Genomic DNA, 24,072 nt, shown 5'->3' on the forward strand with positions numbered 1-24,072 from the left:
AGCGATCAGCAGCTGCCAAGATCAGTGTAGGAGGACCAATGGATCAAAAGATGGCATCCACGGATTGCGGTAATAAGCATCTGTGTGAAAGGTGTAGGCATAAATACCCTTACTAGAGATGGTGGACTCCCAGTCAGCGACTTGAGAGTCAAACGAGCTTGTATTGGAATAGGGAGAATGGCTCCTGGTTCCCAACGGTTAAAGATGATGGAGGAATGGCGACATTCACCGACTCGATCACTTTGATCTCACCGACCTATCACTTCGAGGATATAAGTGGTAGGTGCTTGTTGTAGATCCGGCTTCCATAGACAGGATATCAATCCTCAGAGGTGAAGGGAAAAAACAGAGACTTCCCCATAGTGTAAGTCAACTAAGAACCAGCTTTATTAGAACAAAGTAGTAAAAACACTCTGGCTCTTCAAAAAAAACAAACAGTGGAAGTAGCGCTAAAATTCAAATGGTGGCAAGACAGGCATAACAGACCCTACGCGTTTCGTCCGATGGGACTTCAACTGGGGTATATTATATTATATTATATGAGGTATAATAGTTGGCCGAATGTTTCTTTAAAAAGTTATGGAGAACACAGCACGCAAGTATAATATGGTTCAGTTTATACTCCGCCATATGGATGGGTGTCATAAATAGGCGGAACCGGCTGGCCAGGATTCCAAATGTGTTCTCCACCACTCTTCGGCTCTGGCCAGCCGGTAATTAAAAACCCTCTGTTCCGGGGTGAGGGTCCTCATTGGGAATGGCCGCATCAGGTGGTCCCCCAGCGCAAACGCTTCATCAGCAATGAACACAAATGGGAGTCCTTCAACATTGTCCTCTGGAGCTGACAAGTCCAAGCTGCCATTCTGGAGACGCCTGTAGAACTCCGTCTGGGCGATGACTCCACCATCGGACATCCGGCCATTCTTCCCCACGTCCACATACAAGAAGTCGTAATTAGCCGACACCACCGCCAACATCACTATACTATTGAACCCCTTGTAATTATAATAGTACGACCCCGAGTTGGGTGGTGGGACGATGTGGACGTGTTTCCCATCAATTGCCCCTCCGCAGTTAGGAAAGTCCCACCGCTGGGCAAAGTGGGAGGCCACAGTCTGCCATTCCTGTGGCGTGGAAGGAAACTGTTGAGGAAAAAACAATAAACATTACTATTTTTTCACAGAAACAGGGCAAGCAGATTATACACAAACATTATGGGGCAACCTCCAGATAGCATTTAGTAAGGGGAATTTAACAAGGCCAAAGTATAAGGTACACCTATCATATTCCCCCCCCCCTCTCATGGGCCATTTCTAACATTATAGGGGGTGTGTGGAAATCTTGAACAGGTAACCCTCTTCACTTCATTGAGAGATGAATGCCTAAATACAGGGTATTACTTGGAACAGCCCCTCCTTAGTTACACTATTGGCAGCGCACTGGACAGGTAAGAAGTGTCATAATACAAAGATATAAATACACACTGTACACATTTGAGGACATTTGGACATTCTGCTATTACCTGTCAAGATAATAATAGGATACAAAAACTTTAAACAGTACCATTGGAAAGTATACAGGCAGGCCCTTGCACTACATGCTTTGGGGAATTCATCCATAAATCTGACCACAAAAGAGATGGGTATAGTGTGTATGGGTTTGGCAAAGTCAGCAGATAGATGATTGGGGATAGATAGAGAATTGGGATCAGCTGACTTAGCAGTTGGGGGAGGGAGGGTTACTAAAAATTATTTGGGGACACCACAAAAAAAGCCTCTGCCACTCTGCCTGAATTTAAATAAAAAAAACCCATTTCCAAACATTTTAGGGGGTGTTTGGGGTAAAGCACTACTATGGAGCAGAAAAAATACATTGTTAAGTGACTACATGCGGTGAATATAGGCCAGGAGACACCATGCTGGGGGGGTTATTGAAGGGCAAATATGTATGAAGGACCTAAAATAATAATTACATAAAAATCCAGCATGCATGAGGACAAAGGGGACATTCACAGCATATTACAATCATGGTAATTAGGGAATGAGGAAAGAAATACAAGATATTAGCAAACATTCAATACAATAAAATGTGACATTAAAGGATAAAATTCTTACCTTCATATACTCCTTCTGTAGGACCTGGATGATGGCAGAACAGGCCTCTGGGATAATGATCCCAAGAGCCTGGGGGGAGATGCCTGTCGAGAACTTCAAGTCCTGCAGACTTCTCCCTGTGGCCAAATACCGCAGGGTAGCGACCAACCTCTGCTCCGGAGTGATGGCTTGCCTCATGCAGGTATCCTGCCTGCTGATATAGGGGGTCAGCGAAGCCAACAAACGGTGAAACACGGGGTCCGTCATCCTGAGAAAGTTCCTGAAATCATCAGGATTATTCTCATGGATCTCACGGAGCAAAGGCATATGAGAGAACTGGTCACGCTGAAGCAACCAATTCTTGGTCCATGAACTCCTGTTCATGGACTGGACTTGTGTCAAGGTCAGGACCCCAACACCAAGCCCCCGCACAGCACGAACCCTACGAGGAGTACGCATACGAAACATGGCTAGAAAACGGTCGGCTGCTCAGAACGAAGTAACAGAACGCACTGAAGAACAGCAAGGCCTGTGAAGAGCGACCTGAAAAACAGTAGCAAACGAACAAGAATACAATGACTACCTAAAGTCACGCGGAACTTGCTGCACGCACTGAAGAGCAGATACAAACCCACAAGCACAAACTGAACGGCAGAAAACGATCTGAAAGCCACGAGTCTGAAAAAGCGCGAATCGTCTCTCACCAAACTTTTACTAACACGAGATTAGCAAAAGGAGCCCAAAGGGTGCCGCGCTTGGTTCTGAACCGGCCTTTTCTAGTCTCGTCGTACGTGGTGTACCTGACCCCGTGGTTGGCGATCGGAAATTCCGACAACTTTGTGCGACCGTGTGTAGACAAAAAAAGTTTGAGCCAACATCCGTCGGAAAAAATCCTAGGATTTTGTTGTCGGAATGTCCGAACAAAGTCCGACCGTGTGTACGCCCTATAATAGTCATCATAAACCCTTCAAGTCCAGGGTTAAAGGATGAGTTCAGCTTTGGTCATCTTTTTTTTTTTCTTTTCTAAATTCCAGCTCCCCCATGTACCAATATAGCATCAATGTACTTTTTTTGCAAAAATATCAAAGCTTTCCATCAATTCTACAGACACTTATCCTCACTTGTCCTCAATGTTTCCAAACGTATCTTTACTTCTGCCTTACTTCCTGGACAGACTAGAGGTCATAGGACTCTAGAAGTTAACCAGCTGACCTTGTTAGCACACACCCTGCATCATCCAGCCTCCTACCTACCCACCTATTCCCAGCTGCAATCAATCAGTGATCACCCTTCTCATTAAATATATAATTAGATTGCATAGTGTATGGCCATCTTTATACAGGTACATAGAAGGGAGTGGACAGAAACACTCAGCTGTCAAGCCCCGTTCACAACTGTGCATAGCGGGAACTCACATTCCCATATGCTTTTTTTTATTTTTAGCGAGGTGGGGAGGTGTTTTGGAGCATTTTCACTCATCACACATAGGGCAGCCCATCCACCTGAATGGGCTCCCCTACACACAGCAATCGCCCCAAAAAAGCTTCAGGACTTTTTTTTTAGAATGTAGCTTGGTGCGTTTTTTACTGTAATTTTTTATCGCAGCGCATTTCTGAAATGCAAGGAAGCGCACAGATGTGAATTGAGCCTCGTTGATCTTGTGTTAGCGCACCAATTTCACTTTCAGGACCCATTCACATCTAGCATAGTGGGAGCAAACGTTTTTTGTCTTGTTTTTCCTGTGACACGCTCAGGGAAGCCCTTTGATTTCAATTGGCTGCACTACATGTAGCTTACGGGACATTTTGGCGTTTTGTGGGTTGCGTGCTTCTTTTTTGTTTTATGGTGCGTTTTTGCAGCATTTGTCATTCATTTTTTTCACAGGACAAAATGTGTGTTTGCTTTTGTGTTTGGTGTGCCGTTACCAATTAATGGCACTGAAAGTACCTTTATACACCTAAAATTACTAGTTGCGCTTTTAGTGCCATTAATTAACGGCACACCAAACACAGAAACAAACACACATTTTGCCATGTGAAAAATACAAGTGGCAAATGCTGCAAAAAGCACAGTAAAAAAAAACACGCAACCCACAAAATGCCAAAATGTCCCATTAACCACATATAGCACAGCCCATTGAAATCAATGGGCTGCCCTAAGAGTGTCACAGGAAAAAACAAGCCACAAAACGTTCGCTCCCACTAGGCTAGATGTGAATGGGGCCTGAAAGTGAAACTGGTGCGATAACACCAGATCAATGAGGCTCCATTCAAATTTGTGCGTTTCCTTGCACTTCACAAAAGCGCCGCACCATTAAACGCACTGACCTCCGTTCTAAAAAAAAAAAGTCCTGAAGCTTCTTTGGGGCAATTGCTGTGTGTTGGGTGGCCCATTCAGGTGGATGGGCTGCCCTATGTGTGATGAGTGAAAATGCTCCAAAATGCCCTCGCTAAAAAAAAAAAAAAATACTCATGTGAGAATGTGAGTTTCCACTATGCAGAGATGTGAATGGGGCCTGACAGCTGAGTCTTTCTGTCCACTCCCTCCTATGTACTTGTATAAAGATGGGAGGGAGTGGACAGAAAGGGAGGGTGACGCTCTGACGTCATCGCCTTTCACTTGGACGGGCGCTCGCCAGCCGGCCGGCGATTTTCGCTCTACTTTTACTTCCTGATTGTAAGTGTTTTACTATATTTCAATAAATTTTGTTATACGGAGTCACACTATGGATACTTCCTTTTTACTCCTATGTTTGTGATTCGGTGACCGTATCTCCCTACACCTGCCCGCGGCTACGCCGCAAGAGGGATACCCTAACGCCGGTTTGATACCCAGATCCTCAACATATTCAAACTGCCTGCTGCCTGCCACAAATATACAGAGGGACGGTCCCGATCCATATCCATCCGGCTTTTGATCTGTGACAATTTTATTAAGCTTGCTATCTGGTAAGCTTGCATTTTATGTGGTGGTGGATCACTATGATGGGTGTTCTCCTATTTCCCACCTCCCTATGAACAGCGATCGAGGGTCTCTTCTCACCACCTAATGGACATCTGGTTACCTTGCTATGGACTTGGTGTTTTAACTTCACTTTCATTATAAGTGTTTTGACCATAATTTTTATATGCACTTATTATTAGTTAGACACTTGTTTGATCTTGCATAACTTTACTTGGTTTTATGATTTGGTAATTATCTGTCATGTAATTCCACATATATGTTTTTATAGCGCAGTTTCCGTTTGTACATTTTTATTTGTATAAAGATGGCCATACACTATGCAATCTGATTGATAAACCTACACCTAAATACACAATATACAAACAGAGAAGAGCTGAGAACCTGATGATCACGGCTGATCTATCAGGTGTACCAGTTTATGAAGCTGAGATGAGGGGTGGAGAACATGTTCTTCACTTCTCATGACAGGACACACCCCCTTTTGTCATTCACTTTGATACAGATGACCAGTTTATGAAGGTGAGATCTGAAGATCTCAATGGCCATCTCTGTAAAATATCTCCGTCCCAGATTCTCCAGCCCAGAGGTGGAGGATCTGGGTGAGAAGCTGTTGTGATGTGAGGAAGGAGGCTTCTTTCTTCCTAATATCACATTTCAGAAGTGGTATCAGTCCCTGAAGAAGAATAGAATTTATACACATGTCGAAACGCGTCGGGTATATCCCACTTATCATCATCATCTGTAATCTGTATGGATGGTATATTTATGTGTAGTGGGGCGATACCACTAGTGATACAATTTTTTGTAATATTATGATACATGTACATGTGTTTTTCTGTCTTGGTTTCCCATTTGGGAATCTTTTAATCATGTTTAAAATGTTGTATTAATAAATTTCTATTTTTTAAATATATACATACATCCTATTTTTTTCAAAATTGCCTTAAAAATCCCACTCAGAGGTATCCAAAGACATGCTGGTAGGTTAATTGGCTTCTGTCTAAATTGGCCCTAGTATACGAATGTGAGTTAAGGACCTTAGATTGTAAGCTCCTTGAGGGTAGGAACTGATGTGAATGTACAATGTATATGTAAAGCGCTGCGTAAATTACCGGCGCTATATAAGTACCTTAAATAATAATAATAATAATATTCACAATTTTATATACACAGGGATGATGGCAAGTTACAGGCCAACTTGCATGAGTCTAACAATTTCCTAATATCCGCAACTGCAAGCTTAAAGATTGATATAAATAATAACTACAGTATATGTGTTTTTATATATATCTAGATATATAGAGATATATCTATATATCTAGATATATCTCTATATATCTAGATATATAGAGATATATCTAGATATATCTAGATATATATATATATATATATATATATATATATATATATATATAGAGAGAGAGAGAGAGAGAGAGAGAGAGAGAGAGAGATAGATCTATATATATCTATATATAGATCTATCTCTCTCTCTCTCTCTCTCTCTCTCTCTCTCTCTCTATATATATATATATATATATATATATATAGAGATATATAGAGATATATAGAGATCTATATATCTCTATATATAGAGATATATATATATATCTCAAACCTCAAAAACGATCGATTCACTCCCCAGCCTACCCAAAAACTGATCCGACAATTCTTATCCAAAATACATCTCCCTACCCTCAGTGAATCTTAAACAACAGAACTGAACTCTCCATTCCCCCTCCAAGAAATCGCCCAAACAATCCAATCCCTTCCAACTGGTAAATCTCCTGGACCTGTTGGTCTGCCGGGAGAGTACTATAAATAATACAGCCAATTACTCACCCCTCACCTTCAAAATCTCTTCAATGACGCTGCCTCCTCTTCCAGCTTTCCTAATGAAATGTTATCTGCTATAGTTGTCGCTTTAACCAAACCAGGGAAGGACCCGGATACCCCCCAAAACTTTAGGCCCATTTCTCTTCTCAACACAGATCTGAAACTGTATGCCAAATTATTAGCAAATAGAATTTCCAAACTTTTTTCCCTTTTGATTAATGCTGACCAAACAGGTTTTGTCCAAGGAAGACAAACTTCCGATGCCACTAGAAGACTTCTAAACATTATACATACAGCCAACGCTGGCGGAATGCCTTCTCTGCTTCTGTCATTGGACACAGAGAAGGCATTCGACAGAGTGCATTGGGGATATATGAAAGAGGTACTTCTCAAATTCGGATTCAGAGACTCAATATTATCAGCCAATATGGCACTATACTCCTCCCCCTCAGCTCGAGTGTATGTGGCAGAGATGCTATCTACCCTATTATCATATTTCAAATGGCACTCGCCAAGGAGGCCCACTTTCACCTCTCATTTTCAATTTGATTATTGAACCGTTGGCGGAATTTATACGAAGCTCCGAACAAATTTCTGGCCTCCAAGTAGGAAACTATAACCACAGAATCAGCCTCTTTGCAGGCGACGTCATTTTGATTTTGACCAACCCACATACATCCCTACAAACTGTCCAATATATTCTAAACGAATTCGGAACAATTTCATATTATAAAGTAAACGCTACTAAATCACACATCCTAGACCTAGAACAAGATAGTACTACTCGTAACTTACTAACCCTACAATTCCCATTCCATTGGGCAGAATCAGGAATATCCTATTTGGGAATCACTTTAACTAAACAACTGAATAACCTATATAAAGAAAACTTCATCCACTATAAAACAAAATTTCTCCAATCCCTCCATCAACTAGAGAAACACGAATTCTCATGGGCGGGTCGCCTGGTGGCATTCAAAATGACAGTTCTTCCTCAACCTATATACCTAATTCGCACCCTTCCTATCGTAATACCCAAACATTATATCAACTCCCTCCAAACATCCCTAAATAACTTCATCTGGGCAGGAAAGAAACCACCAGTGTCCAAAAAGAGACTTATTAAACATAGACTAGTGGGGGGGTCCGGCCTGATGGAAATAGCAGACTATTACACAGCATGCATACTAACCCAACTAAAAGAGTGGTTCCTTCTAAAACCCTCCACTCGTTGGGGGGAAATAGAAAGCAACATCATCCCTGGCAAAAACCTAAAAAACTGGCTTTGCAGCTTACACTCCAAAACAAGACTTTCTCAACACCTTCCTCCAACTATCCTTGCAGCCGTACGAACATGGCGCAAATTTACTACCACCAAATGGAGCAACACCCCTACCTCTCCTATCAAACTACCTTTACAAGCTATTAAATTGCTCATCCCTGACCTTCCTATCCACAAATGGTCTAAGCAAGACTCCCTTCTCCTAACAGACCTAACCCAAGACGGTCATATCAAACCTCTCCATCGCCTCAAAACGGAACTAGGGATAGGTCCAGAAGCTCACTTTCAATACTTACAAATGGCCCACTGCCTTAAACATAACCCACAACTCCGAGCCCCTATCCCCATTAAGGCACTGTCCTACTACTTACCCAGCTCTCTAGGTAAGAAAATAATTTCTACATTCTATAACATACTCTGGGAAAAAATGCACTTCCAACATTCCCTAGACATCGTCGAATGGGAACGTGATCTGGGCAAAACATACACAGGCAACGGCTTAAAGCCTTACAATCTACATATCCATCTACAAAGTGCACTGCAGTGTGGCAACTCAAGCAAAATATTATCCAAAGACGATACCCCACACAGAATAGCAAAATTTGACAACCGCACCTCTCCCAATTGCTGGGGAAACTGTGGGAATACCGGCACACTATCACACATCTTATGGGAATGCCCACAACTAACGCAGTACTGGTAACGAGGTCTTTTCACTCATATTTTCACATGTTACTGAGATGAACATATCACCTTCTCCCGATCTTGCGCTACTTAACTTAACCATAGAATCCTTACCAAATACCCATAGAAGAGTAATAACGTACATCCTACTAACGGCTAGACTCAACATAGCTAGACTTTGGAAAAATCCCATATCTCCTGATGTGCTTGAGGTCATTAAAATGACCCAGACTCATCACACATATGAAATGTTACTGACAAAAGACAAATCATCTTCTATCAAAATGGGTAAAATGTGGTATCCGTGGTCTAACAGGTATAAATTTTATATAGTAAAGTAATTATATGCTTCTCTCATGCATCCCCCCCTCTGCCTTCCTTCCCCCCTTGTCACCCTTCCTAGCCCCATACATTCCTCTCTCCTCTCCCTACCCCACTACCCACCTTCCCTTCCCTCCTCTGCAATTATATTTGTGCATTTGTATTAAGACACACTCATTCGCCAGAGAAACAATGTTACTGTTCCTACCCCATTACTGTTAAATACATGTTTACGCATATTTTGCATTCATATTAAGAACTGTGCTTTTCAAAGCTTTGTTTGTACTTTCTCACTGCACAGAAAAAAAACCATTAAAACGAAAAAAGAAATGCGCATGTGCAAGAAAAGAAAATTCCAGGAAATAAAAAGAAGATTCCCAGCCACGAAAATTCTTTTCTGTAGCAACATGAGGTGAAATTGAGGGCTTGGTTGGTCAAATTTCGGAATCGATGGTGGCGCCATTGGATCACAAAATGCACACATTTTCTGATTTTTAAAAGAAAATTCTTTCGAAATTCGACCAATGTATGGCCAGGCTTATCCTTTAAATAAATAGACCCCATTCCTGTGGTCGGTCCATTGACTGCAGAGGAATTGCCATGGCATTACTATCCCCACCTAATTCATTTCATAGCGGATGACGGATTGTGACTGATGAGGGATTTACAACAAGTAACTTTATTGGGAATTTTTATGTTTTTAATGAAGGGCTTGTATAATGTTTGGGTGTCTTTTATTTCTAGGTTACTGTTTTTGTAACTGATTTCGGGTACTCTGTTCCCCATACTTACTCACATAGCGAAGCGGTATCTGGGGCCCACTTATTTTTAAAGGGGGCTTTTAGATTCCGATAAGTTCATCACCCACAGAACCCCTCAATCACTGGACCAAGGTTGTGGGAAGAGGCCCTTGTTCTCAACAGCATGGGGGGGAAGGTTCTTTACCAGGGGGGACCCTCCATGTTAAAGGCATGTGGTCTGCTATGGTTCAGAAGGGGGGACACAGAAGCACCCCCCCCCTTCCAGGAAAACTAGGCTGCATTAGGGGTCTGGTATGGATTTCTTGGGGGACCTCACACATTTTATGTGGGGTATCCTTTATACTTAATACATACCTAATACATACCAGACTCAAAAACTCTACTCAACTTTTTTTTTTTTACATTCTTGATGTAGGATGGGCTACAGCAAAAGTGACATTTACTAAGATAAATGGAAACAATTTAAATTGTCAACAAATGCCATTTCAATGCTGGCTTAAAAAAAAGCGGGAGGGGAGCACACAATCACTTGCAAAGGTCCCTCAAATTATTGGGGGGGGGGGAGACTATCGTAGGGGTTTGCACGCTGTTATATTTTAAAGAGAAACCAAGAGGGAAATGTCATTTACCAGCAATTTAAAAACATTTTTCCTTTATAAATGTCAGCGATTAAAATAAATAAATAAAAATGTCACAGCTCCTGGCCAAATGGAGTTTAAAAAACACAGGTTGCACAGGTACATGTTCCACAGGGCAGTGCCCCCCCCCTCCCCCGTGCTATTATTTGCCAATCCTTTGCTATTAGCCCAGAAAATGGACATTTTTGTTTTTACAGATTTAGCTCCCTTTGATTTTAACGGGGTTTGGGTGAACCTGGGGAAGTTTATCTCATCCCTAAATTTAGGTAGGCCTATGCTGCAAGCTAGGCCTGTCAGTTTTGATCTGGGGGCTGGGAGTGTTTAGAGTAGCAGTGGGTGTGACCACCTGTGCTCTAGTTCTGAGGCGCCTCCCCTGCTTCTAGGGAGAATGTTCTGGAAGAGGGGCAGGGTCTGGAACTGGAGTGGTTCCAGTTCCAGGCCCTGCCCCTCTTCCAGAACATTCTCCCTAGAAGCAGGGGAGGCGCCTCAGAACTAGAGCACAGGTGGTCACACCCACTGCTACTCTAACCACTCCCAGCCCCCAGATCAAAACAGACAGATCAACCACTCCAGTTCCAGACCCTGCCCCTCTTCCAGAACATTCTCCCTAGAAGCAGGGGAGGCGCCTCAGAACTAGAGCACAGGTGGTCACACCCACTGCTACTCTAACCACTCCCAGCCCCCAGATCAAAACAGACAGATCAACCACTCCAGTTCCAGACCCTGCCCCTCTTCCAGAACATTCTCCCTAGAAGCAGGGGAGGCGCCTCAGAACTAGAGCACAGGTGGTCACACCCACTGCTACTCTAACCACTCCCAGCCCCCAGATCAAAACAGACAGATCAACCACTCCAGTTCCAGACCCTGCCCCTCTTCCAGAACATTCTCCCTAGAAGCAGGGGAGGCGCCTCAGAACTAGAGCACAGGTGGTCACACCCACTGCTACTCTAACCACTCCCAGCCCCCAGATCAAAACAGACAGATCAACCACTCCAGTTCCAGACCCTGCCCCTCTTCCAGAACATTCTCCCTAGAAGCAGGGGAGGCGCCTCAGAACTAGAGCACAGGTGGTCACACCCACTGCTACTCTAACCACTCCCAGCCCCCAGATCAAAACAGACAGATCAACCACTCCAGTTCCAGACCCTGCCCCTCTTCCAGAACATTCTCCCTAGAAGCAGGGGAGGCGCCAGGTATCTGTGAGAGTTAAGCAGAGGAGGAGCAACAGTCTGCATGGTGATGCAGGAGGAAGATCATAGCAATTAATGTATGCACATCATGTCTTCTGGCTCTAACTATGTGCTAATGTCTGTAATCTTTAAGGTATGATGGCAAATGAACTATCCTATGGGCATCCCATATACCCCTTTTCCCCAACCACGTTTTACCCCCCAATAAACAAAAACAAAACCAGCAAAAGACTGTTCATTGTCTCTGCAAGTGATGTATGGAAGTCTGGCAGTGGGATGATTTGGTGGATGATTATTACTAGTGGCAACTACACCGCTACATTCCTACAAACAATGGGGTCATTTGGCGCACTCTGGATAAGGCTATGCAATATAAACAGGGGTGGGGATGGGGTCACTGGAAAGGGCAATAGATCAAGTCCATAAACAAAGAGTCCATGTGAGGATATTGAATATGCTGTCTAAAGAAGGCCGCCAGCTATTACAGCTAGAAGAAACTCTGGAACATAAAATAAAAACAAAAAGCAGCGCCTTCTTATGCCGCGTACACACGTGCGGAATTTCCGACAGAAAGAGCCCGATGGGAGCTTTTCATCGTATATTCCGACCGTGTGTATGCCCCATCGGACTTTTTCTGCCGAAAATTCAGACGGACTTAGATAGAGAACACGTTCTATATTTTTCCGACTGAACCAATTACTATTGGGAAAACCGCTCGTCTGTATGCTGTTCCGACGCACCAAAAATGACGCATGCTCTGAAGCAAGTACGAGACGGAAGCTATTGGCTACTGGCTATTGAACTTCCGTTTTCTAGTCCTGTCGTACGTGCTGTATGTCACCTCGATCTGGACGGTCGGAATTTGGTGTGACCGTGTGTATGCAAGACAACTCGAGCGGAATTCCGTCGTAAAAACCTTCAGCGTTTATTCCGACGGCGAAACCGGTCGTGTGTACGTGGCATAAGCGTAGCAATAAGACATTTAATGGATTCAAATAATTATGGAAGCACTCACAAACGAACGGTTATTTCCAGCATTGTGTATAGGGGGTGGCCCGCGCCGTCCCGCCATCATGCCTGGTGTTGCTTGCTGTGGATAGCTGATGTGGCTGTTCGTGATCCGGTCGCACTGGTGGTTCCCAGCTCTCCCGGAAGGCTGGGACGGAGATCAGCGATGCACGATACACAGAGACGCCACTTCCGGGTCCAGGGTCAGCGGGAGAGGCGCGCGTTGGGAGCCATCTTTGAATTGGGTTTATATATGTCACATTAGCAAAGATACCGAGTGGCTGACAAAGCGGGTAACCATGGGAACATGTAGACACAGGAGCACAGGACGATACCAAGAATTAAAAGCAATACTATTATACAATTAAACATGAATAAAAAAAAAAAACTAATAATAAAATTGATGAATTAATAGATTGATAGATTAATAAGCTACAATACCTACAACCAACGACCAGCAAAGTCCTTGATATAAAATGATACATCTAATGATACATCTATAAAAATTCCAAAACTGTTTTAGAAAAAGTTTTTTTTAGAAGTGCTATAAATACATTAGTATATTGATATATACACTTAAGAAGGGACACCCATATATGACCAAAATACACAATTAATATAATGGAATAATAAGAATAGATTGAGAGAGTGTGGTAAAATGATATATATATTTTGATGAAAAATATATATATTTTGTTTCTAAAAAAAAAATTAATAGTTATTACAAAAATATATACTTATGATTATGAATATTATATGATTATTCAATAAATGTAAATAGGTGGAGGGGAGGACAGGGTGGATGTAGCCAGTGATAAGGTCATGTACCTCTATGGAAGCCTGTATCCCCGCCCCCCCTCATCCCCCTCGCTCCCCCCCACCTGGAGGTAAGTTCTTCCCTTGGAGGATAATAATAGAATCTCTGGCTCCCTCCACCCGACAGCCTCATGGTCCCTCTTCTCCTCTCTTTCCCCTCCCGCTCAGCATGCTGGGGGCTGCAGTCCTCTCAGGGAATCATCCTGGGGCCTGCTGGTATCCAGGACTACATGTCCCATAATCCTGCAGCTGCTAGTTTCCCTGTGATTGGCCCTGAATGTAGCTAATAGGAGGGCATTGGCAGGTGAATGCTCGGCTCAAGGAGGAGAAGGAGGGGTGGAAATCCCCCGCAGCTGTGGCTCTGCCTGTGTCACTCCCTTTACAGAGCCTGCCACTTTCAGCGCCGATGCCCTGCGTCAGCAATGGCTGATAGGGGGTCGGCATCAGCACAGCCTGCTCACTATTTTCTCGGGGGGGAGGGGGGGCAATTGACCCGTTGCCCCCCTGGATCCGCCCCTAATAGATGGGGTCATCTCCACTCCCACCAAGGGGGATAGAAATATATTACTGCTCGGGGGGGAGACATTTTGGCCCCTTTGATTTTGCAGTAAAATTGATTGCAGATTTAGTCATGTAGAACATCTGTTATATGGATACAAAGAACCCCAGCCGAGAGTAAAGGGTGGAAATGGCTCCTGATCCCCAGATTTGGGCAATTATGTCACCAATATAAATAGAATAAAACCCGCGCTATGTGTAACAACTCAAATACCTACAAAAATAACTTATACCGGACTGCTGCTGTAACAAAGGTAAGTATTCCCTTTATCAACTAGAAGAGCATTATGTGTCACAGCGCTGTCCTATTGTGTGTGCACATAAATCATCACAAATACACTAAAATATGTGGAGACATTCATATATAAAGTGCTAGGGGCTCAAATAATATTCTCTGCAGATCTACTGCTTCCCCTTTACACCTACTTCACTGATCTTGTGGTGTTTATCAATAAATGAAGTAAACTGATCCATGTGCAAATTATATACAACATAAAGTACTTTGTGCTCAAGGTGCTGTTCCCTGCAGATCCACTGCTTCCACTTTACACCTACTTCATTACCTTGTAATATTTGCAACTATATTAAACGAAGTAAAAATTTGTGAAAATTCATGTAATCATACAATATTTTGTGCTCAATATAGTGTTCTCTGCAAGTCCACTGCTTCCACTTTGCATCTACTTCAACAAATTTATTTTTCTCAAAACAATCCACCAATCAATGAAAAGTTGATAAGGTGTAAAGTTCTCGGTGCTCCAAACTGTGCCAGCTGTAGTGTAGCCACGCCTTCTTCCACCTCTTACACACGTGATGGTGAGGGCGCCCCCTTAGTAGTGCTTCCCCACTCACCAGAGCAATATGACTCCCAGCTTTTCATCTACCAGAGTCACCAACATCCTTCACACTCTCCTCACCTCCGATGGCAAAGGAACTGGATCCTCCTCGCTCACTTCTGAGAGTCTGCTGAGCTTTCTGTCATCTCCCTCCTAGACTCCTCCTCCTCCGACCGCTGTTCCAGCAGGAGCTCCGCCTCTTCATACACACTCAGAGCTCCGCCTCTTCATACACACTCAGAGCTCCGCCTCTTCATACACACTCACAGCTCCGCCTCTTCATACACACTCAGAGCTCCGCCTCTTCATACACACCCAGAGCTCCGCCTCTTCATACACACTCACAGCTCCGCCTCTTCATACACACTCAGAGCTCCGCCTCTTCATACACACTCACAGCTCCGCCTCTTCATACACACTCAGAGCTCCGCCTCTTCATACACACTCACAGCTCCGCCTCTTCATACACACTCAGGGCTCCGCCTCTTCATACACACTCAGAGCTCCGCCTCTTCATACACACTCAGAGCTCCTCCTCTTCATACACACTCAGGGCTCCGCCTCTTCATACACACTCAGAGCTCCGCCTCTTCATACACACTCAGAGCTCCGCCTCTTCATACACACTCAGAGCTCCGCCTCTTCATACACACTCAGAGCTCCGCCTCTTCATACACACTCAGAGCTCCGCCTCTTCATACACACTCAGAGCTCCGCCTCTTCATACACAATCAGAGCTCCGCCTCCTCATACACACTCAGGAGCTCCACCTCTTCATACACACTCAGAGCTCCGCCTCTTCATACACACTCAGAGCTCCGCCTCTTCATACACACTCAGAGCTCCGCCTCTTCATACACACTCAGAGCTCCGCCTCTTCATACACACTCAGAGCTCCGCCTCTTCATACACACTCAGAGCTCCACCTCTTCATACACACTCAGAGCTCCGCCTCTTCATACACACTCAGAGCTCCGCCTCCTCATACACACTCAGGGCTCCGCCTCTTCATACACACTCAGAGCTCCTCCTCTTCATACACACTCAGGGCTCCGCCTCTTCATACACACTCAGAGCTCCTCCTCTTCATACACATCAGAGCTCCGCCTCTTCATACACACTCAGAGCTCCGCCTCCTCATACACACTCAGGAGCTCCACCTCTTCATACACACTCAGAGCTCCGCCTCCTCATACACACTCAGGGCTCCGCCTCTTCATACACACTCAGAGCTCCTCCTCTTCATACACATCAGAGCTCCGCCTCTTCATACACACTCAGAGCTCCGCCTCCTCATACACACTCAGGAGCTCCACCTCTTCATACACACTCAGAGCTCCGCCTCTTCATACACGCTCAGAGCTCCGCCTCTTCATACACACTCAGAGCTCCGCCTCTTCATACACACTCAGAGCTCCGCCTTTTCATACACACTCAGAGCTCCGCCTTTTCATACACACTCAGAGCTCCGCCTCTTCATACACACTCAGAGCTCCTCCTCTTCATACACACTCAGAGCTCCGCCTTTTCATACACACTCAGAGCTCCGCCTCTTCATACACACTCAGAGCTCCGCCTCTTCATACACACTCAGGGCTCCGCCTCTTCATACACACTCAGGGCTCCGCCTCTTCATACACACTCAGAGCTCCGCCTCTTCATACACACTCAGGGAGGAGAGAAAGGGGAAGGATATACAGTACACACACACACAGCACAAGGACATGTTCACACTACAAGATGTTTCTCTGGGCTGCAGTTCCTCTGAGCTCCACAAGGTGGTGATCTCACCTCTATCAAGACAGGAAGTCTCTATGGAATACAGACAGGAAGTGATGTCAGGTACTGGCAGACATTCCATTTGGAGGGACGTAGAGAGAAGACACTGCTTGATTTGACAGCAGAGGAGGTAATAGGTAGATTAACCCCTTCGGGGGGATCAGTTCATGATTAACCACTTCAGCCCCGGAAGATTTGGCTGCTCAATGACCAGGCCATTTTTTGCGATTCGGCACAGCGTCGCTTGACCTGACAATTGCGCGGTTGTGTGATGTTGTACCCAAACAAAATTGACGTCCTTTTTTTCCCACAAATAGAGCTTTCTTTTGGTGGTATTTGATCATCTCTGCGGTTTTTATTTTTTGCTATAAACAAAAAAAGAGCGACAAATTTGAAAAAAAACACAATATTTTGTACTTTTTGCTGTAATAAATAGCCCCAATTTTTTTTTAAAAAAGCACTTTTTTTCCTCAGTTTAGGCAGATATGTATTCTTCTACATATTTTTGGTAATAAAAATTGCAATAAGCCTATATTGATTGGTTTGCGCAAAAGTTATAGTGTCTACAAAATAGGGGAAAGATTAATGGCATTTTTATTATTATTATTTTTGTTTACTAGTAATGGCGGCGATCTGCGATTTTTATTGAAACTACGACATTATGGAGGACACATCGGACACTTTTGACACTATTTTGGGACCACTGACAATTATACAGTGATCAGTGCTATAAAAATGCCCTGATTACTGTATAAATGTCACTGGCAGGGAAGGGGTAAACACTAGGGGGCGATCATGGGGTTAACTATGTTCCCTGGGTGTGTGTTCTAACTGTGGGGGGTGGGAGTGACTATAGGAGATGAGAGATCGTGGTTCCCAGCTCGTAGGAACTCATGATTAAGGATGAGCTCAGGCGTGTTCGCACGGCCCACGTGCAGAGCCCACCAGGAAGTCAGCACAGCGCTAATCACAGGCAGTGAGACATTTCCCGATCTCTGCAGCCGCGCATTGGGAAATGTCTCAATGCCTGTGATTAGCACTGTGCTGACTTTCCTGGCGGGCTCTGCACGTGGGCCGTGCGAACACACCGGAGCTCATCCTTACACACGATCTCTCTCTCCCCACAGAACTGAGATGTGTGTGTGTTTACACACACACATCCCTGTTCTGCCTCTCAAGCCCGCGATCGCTCGTGGCCGGTGGTCATCACGATCGCCGGTCACGAGCACCGGCACCCTCGCTGTGCAGCGCACGCGCCTGCTATCCCGCTTAAAGGGACCGACGTACAGCTACGACGGTTTGTGGGATCGTGCCGACCTGCTGCAGTATAATGATGGCTGCTGGTCGGCAAGTGGTTAATATATCTTGCTTCCAAAGCTGGCCATACATGGTTCAGTTTTCCTGGTGCCTTTCATGGTAGAATACGCATGGTTGGTTGATCCACCCCCAGCCAAACCACAGGACCATTATAACTCTATAAAAGAGAGCAACGCCCCCCTCGCCCTCAAGGCCACACAGGATCATGGATTTGTCAGCCCCGCCTCACCCAAAGAAATGGATGCTGCCATTCAGGTTCATTGTCTCCTGGGATGAGGTCCCGCCACTTGGGCTGGTAAATGTGCTTAGGAGTGGCGGAGCCCGTGTTTCTGTGGATCTTTTTGGGGCAGTGTATGTGGGACTCACCATTTGGTCCCCACAGCAGATCTGTCCTGCCTTATCTTACTGCCAGACTCCCTTCCTCTGTTTTCTCCTACTCTGTAGGTAGAGGTGCTGTCTCTGTAATTGCAGCCTGTGTGATAGCTGTGGGCACTCTTCCTTTTCTTCCTGGATGGGTAGCAGGAAGTGCAGGAGCGGCCATCTTGGTTGTTCCACACAGCTGATTTTGCCCTCACTTTATTTAAACAGGTGGGGGAGCAGGGGAAAATGGTTGCTGTCTTGCCTCCTACCTGCTTTTCTGCTTGCCCAGAGGAGCCAGCATGGAGAATACCCAAGGTAGGACGTGTTTGTTTACATACCTTTTAAAGGGTGAGTGTGCTGCATTTTCTTTTTCTATGCTGACACGCTATTTGCTCTTTCTCTCTCCTTTTTTTTTTTTTCTCTCTGTGGGCCTCTGGTGGTGGACAAGGCACCAAAGCCTCCGCAATCACTGCCATCTTGGTCCCATCTCCTGGACCATTCTTACGTCTGACACGAGTCAGTTAGGCTGGGGCGCTCGTTGCGGATCCGACATGGTCCAGGGAAGATGGCGGTCCGACACCAGCAACGTAGTATCCAATGTGCTGGAGCTGAGAGCAGCCTTGATGGCCATATCTCTTCTGGCCCCCTCTCTGAGGGAAATCACCTCTGATACATATGGACAACAGAGCGGCGGTGGCCTATGTGCAAAACCAGGGCGGCACACACAGCAGATTCCTAATGCAGGAAGTGGAGCCGATTCTGTCATGGGCAGAGGGGAACCTGCTGAACCTCAGAGCGGCCTACATACCAGCCTTTCAGAATCACCAAGCGTATCTATTGTCCAGGAATATGGCCGACAACAACGAGTGGTCTTTGAATCAGACAGTGTTCGATTGGATTTGTCAACAATGGGGTCACCCCCAAATAGACCTTTTTGCCTCGCCTCTGAACACCAAGATGCCTTTCTTTTTCTCAATATATGTCTGCCGGACGTCAGCAGGGGTGGATGCGCTAGCTCAGTCATGGGATTTCCCCTTGGCCTATGCCTTCCCTCCAGTCCTTATGATCCTAAGTTTTCTCCACCGACTCAGCAAGGAGAGACTAATCGTGTTCTCAGTAATCCCTTATTGGCTGCGGAGGCCATGGTTCACCCTGCTGATTCATCTGTCTCTCTGCGAACCTGTCCCTCTCCCACACCTTCTGTCTCGGGGAGACTTTGTGCATCCGCATCCGCATTTAAGGGTCTGAAAGTTGAGAGGAGGAGATTGGAAGAAGTAGGGTGTTCCAGCCTAGTTATCAAAACTCTGCTTCAGGCAAGGAAGGCCTCCACAAGCAATACCTATTACAGGATTTGGCAGAAATTTCTCAAATTAGCACAAAGAGAGCAGTTTGACCCACTAAGACCGGAGGTTCAGAACGTGCTGCAATTTCTCCAGTCAGGCCTAGATTTAAGATTAGGCCTTAATACCCATAAGGTGCACGTCTCGACCCTCTCCGCTCTCACGGATACCAGATGGGCCCTAAATCCTCTGGTAGAACGCTTTCTAAGGGTGGCAATAAGGCTAAAACCACCAAGAAGAAGTCTATACCCCAAATGGGACTTACCGATAGTGCTAAATTTTCTTCCAGCACCCCCCTTTGCGCTTACGGAAGGCTGCTCTTTGGAAGACATCACACTGAAGGCGCCCTTTCTAGTAGCTGTTACATCAGGGCGCAGAGTCTCAGAAATTCAAGCCCTCGGCTCTCGAGATCCTTATATCGTTTTCTATCCAGACAGGGTTGTCCTTCAGCCTATCCATCAATTCGAACCTAAGGTCCTTTCCACATATCACTCCAATCAGGAATGGGTCCTGACAGCATTCCGGGAAGAACAGAATTCCTCAAAACTGCACAAATTGGATGTAGCAAGAAATAAATAAACAAAAGAAAGCAGCGCTATAATTTAAAATATAAATAAATCACAAATAATGAATAGTGATAAATAAAAGTCCAAAACAATCAAGTGCCAAATAAAGTCCAATAGGCGAAAGGAAATCTTCAAAGTGCAATGGATAAACCGGGCAACTGAGCCCCTTGATAGGCAAATAAAGTGGAACTGGATGGACCTTCACCACACCACAGTGTTAAGTATAAAATGGGCGCTTACCAAATGGCAAGCTTAAAGAACTTGTGACCTTAACCCGGTCGGGGCCTTTCTTGAGAAGGGGACACCGTTTGGACTCTTCCTCAGACCGTGGATGGCTCACTATCCTCCGCAAAGGAAACCAGGATGCAGGGAAGGCTATGCCCATAACCTGGAGTTAATCAGTCCTTAGATGTTTTGGCTGCATTCGGTTTCAATTTTTCTATTCCTCCAAGTACAGAAAAAAACCTGGTCTGTGTATCAGCCTTTGGATGTAGCAAGAGCCTTAAAGTCCTACATCTCTGCTACTCCACACCTCCGGAAAGACGAAAGATTATTTGTAGTTCCCAGTGCTGCAAGGAAAGGGCAAGCAGCATCGAAGCACACAATAGCGGGATGGATTGTGCGGATTATACACAGGGCTTACCGGGCTAGTGGGCTTCCTAATCCTCAGGAAATGAATGCACACTTGACAAGAGGGATTTCATGGACAGCCTTGGCAAAGGTCTCCCCTGAGATAATCTGCAAAGCAGCAAGCTGGTCCTCGTTCTCCACATTTATGGCTCACTACAGCTTAGATCCAGCTAGTCTCACCTCCGGGGATTTTGGGAGGAAAACATTACAATTTTCTGTTTCGTAATAGTCAATAAAAAAATTCTGTTTTCTTCAGCATTCCCTCCCTGGAAGCAAGTTTTTTACCATGCGTATGCTGCCATGAAGGCACCAGGAAAATGGAAAATGGAATACTTACCTTTCTGTAATTTTCCTTTCCTGGTGCCTATCCATGGCAGCATATTCCCCTCCCTTTGTTCTAATTCTTGTGGCTGAATTGAGTCTAGTTACGAGACTAAGGGGGGGGGGGCGCATCACTCTCTTTTATAGAGTTATAATGGTCCTGTGGGTTGGCGGGGGGTGGCTCAACCAACCATGCGTATGCTGCCATGGATAGGCACCAGGAAAGGAAAATTACGGAAAGGTAAGTATTCAATTTTCCATTATATCGTTCAACCAGCGGGTTGAGTGAAAAAAAACTGAACTGATTCGCCCATCCGCACATTGGAGGGGGGTGGAGAAATCCTCCCCATTGCACTACTGTATTCTGACAATGGGGGCGCTCCTCAATAAGGATGAGCATGTTTGCAAGCTGCACGTGCAGAACTCGCCAGGAAGTCGGCACTGCACAGCGCTAATCGCAGGTAGTGAGACATTTTCCTGTTCCGCAGCTGCAGAGATCGAGAAATGTCTCTCTGCCTGTGATTAGCGCTGTGCAGTGCCACCTTCCTGGCGGGCTCTGCACGTGCGGCTTGCAAACACGTCTGAGCTCATCCTTACTCCTCCGCTCTCAGAATACACAGATCAGTGATGAAGCTATTTGGCTGCAGCCGCTGATCGAGTGACTTTTATCCGGCAGTGACCACACATGGATGGAAATGTGACCGATCCCTGCTGAACCAGCTGAATTTCCATGTCTCTATGGTCACCATAAGTGACTTCCTCCCCTCCCCCTCATCTCCTTCATTATGTAAGTCATGCTGAGATAATCTCCCATTGGCTGAGCAATATTCTCATTTGTCTCTGAGCTCCTTCTTGCTATTCCTCGTCCTGCCTGTTGTTTCCTTGGATTGATTTTCTGTGTAGTGACCCCGGCTTCATCTCTTGGATGCGCTCGTCTGTTGCTTGTCCTGACCTTTATCCTGATTCCTGGATCTCCTCCTCATCTCTCCTCCATATCCTCTTACACAGCTTTTCTCCACACCTGCAGTGATCCTGGGGGGGGGGGAAACTTGGCACCAGCACTCAGCAAAATCCATCCCCACCATTAGGAGCTCCGTTCATCCGCACGTCACCTGATCACATGAGAGCTTACTTTCACAGATTCCTGACAGATTTCTGTATGGTAAAGGTCAAAGTTCACTCTTCAGTTTAGGAGAGGTAGGACACACCCAGGAACAATGATTTGGTTTGCATGGGAGCCTCATATAAATGGCCCCTAAAATCTCCCCATCCAAATGTCCCTCCATCCAGAGTCTATATGTCCTATGACATCACACTGACCTCACAGCTCCTCCTCCCAATGTCCCTCCATCTGGCTTTTTTTTTCTGATGCTCTTAGGATGTGGGCGGACTCTTGGTATCCTCACTAGCAAAGTGGGACTGTTGGTCCTGTGTTGTATGTAATGATATTAGAATGCCTGCTACAAGCTTTTAACCTGCGTACTGTGGGGGTCCTGTGTGGGTAAATTATACCTCTGAAGTGAGGATTTAATAAAATGGAGACCTGAATGATGAGGTGAAGAGGATTCTGGGAATATTATTTGATTTTGCTCTTTGTGTTCAGATCTAGAGTTTTCCTCCTGTGAAGTCTGGAGATCATATGACCATCACATTGCCTCCACCTCCCTCCCTGATAGAATAGAGAAATAAAAAGAAGATTCTAGAAGTCACCAGAGAGATCATGGAGGAGAGGTGAGCGGTGCTGGGAATTCTGGGACATTATCCAGTAACAGACAAGGGATGTGTCTGGATGGTGACTGTATCATTGTGTGTGTCAGGTTCCTATAAGGTGTCAGGATGTCACTGTCTATTTCTCCATGGAGGAGTGGGAGTATTTAGAAGGACACAAGGATCTCTACAAGGACGTCATGATGGACAATCAGCCGCCCCTCACATCACCGGGTAAGAGGAGACTTTATTGTAAAGGAGAGAGCAGTACGGAGGGTCCACCTAGATCCCCCATCATCTGATAAACACATAGAAACAATGTATTCAGTCAGTGTGTGTGTTTCCTACAGATGGATCCAGTAATGGGAACCCACCAGAGAGATGTCCCCGTCCTCTGTATTCCCGGGATTCCACACAGGAAGGTCACACCATCCCTCACCATCATCAGGTAGATGAGGAACAATCACTGATAGTATCATTAGGATCTGTACATTATCTGCATTGGTACCTTTTGATGTAATTTTTAGGGATGCACCGAATGGGTTTTTTGGTGCCGAAACCGATACCGAAAATAAATCTTTCTTGATCCCGAAAACCAATACCGAAAGTGACTGTTTTTAAAAATATTTTTATACAGGAGATGGTCATAGACTGCAGACATGGTACAGGAGATGGTCATAGACTGCAGACATGGTACAGGAGATGTCATAGACTGCAGACATGGTACAGGAGATGGTCAGAAACTGCAGACATAGTACAGGATATGGTCAGAGACTGGGGACATGGTCAGAGACTGCGGACATGATACAAGAGACCAATGCAGCCTCACCAGTGCCTGTCAGATGCAGCCAGCCAGTGTCCCCATTGCAGCCAGTGTCCCCAGTAGTGCAGCCGGTGTCCTCATTACAGCCTGGGTCCCCCAGTGGTGCAGCCTGTGTCCCCATTGCAGCCAGTGAAGGGAGAGGAGAGCTGCTGCCGCCTGTTTGATTACAGTGCCGGGAACATCACAGCTTTCATTTCAATAGCTGTGTGTTCCCCGCTGCGCGCCGTCACATACAGCCCCTCCCC

The 24,072-nt window shown here is 45.3% G+C and overlaps 1 protein-coding gene across 1 annotated transcript in view; it reads left to right on the forward strand.

Moving 5' to 3' along the window:
- Positions 1-24,072, forward strand: part of LOC141121832 (uncharacterized) — a 207,896-nt gene that overhangs the window by 18,804 nt on the left and 165,020 nt on the right. The window contains 2 exon segments of the mRNA XM_073611548.1: positions 23,115-23,238; positions 23,355-23,452. Coding sequence (XP_073467649.1) covers positions 23,115-23,238; positions 23,355-23,452 — 222 coding nt within the window.

Source organism: Aquarana catesbeiana, unplaced genomic scaffold, assembly GCF_042186555.1.
Source record: "Aquarana catesbeiana isolate 2022-GZ unplaced genomic scaffold, ASM4218655v1 unanchor233, whole genome shotgun sequence".
In the NCBI taxonomy this organism is placed as follows: domain Eukaryota; kingdom Metazoa; phylum Chordata; class Amphibia; order Anura; family Ranidae; genus Aquarana; species Aquarana catesbeiana.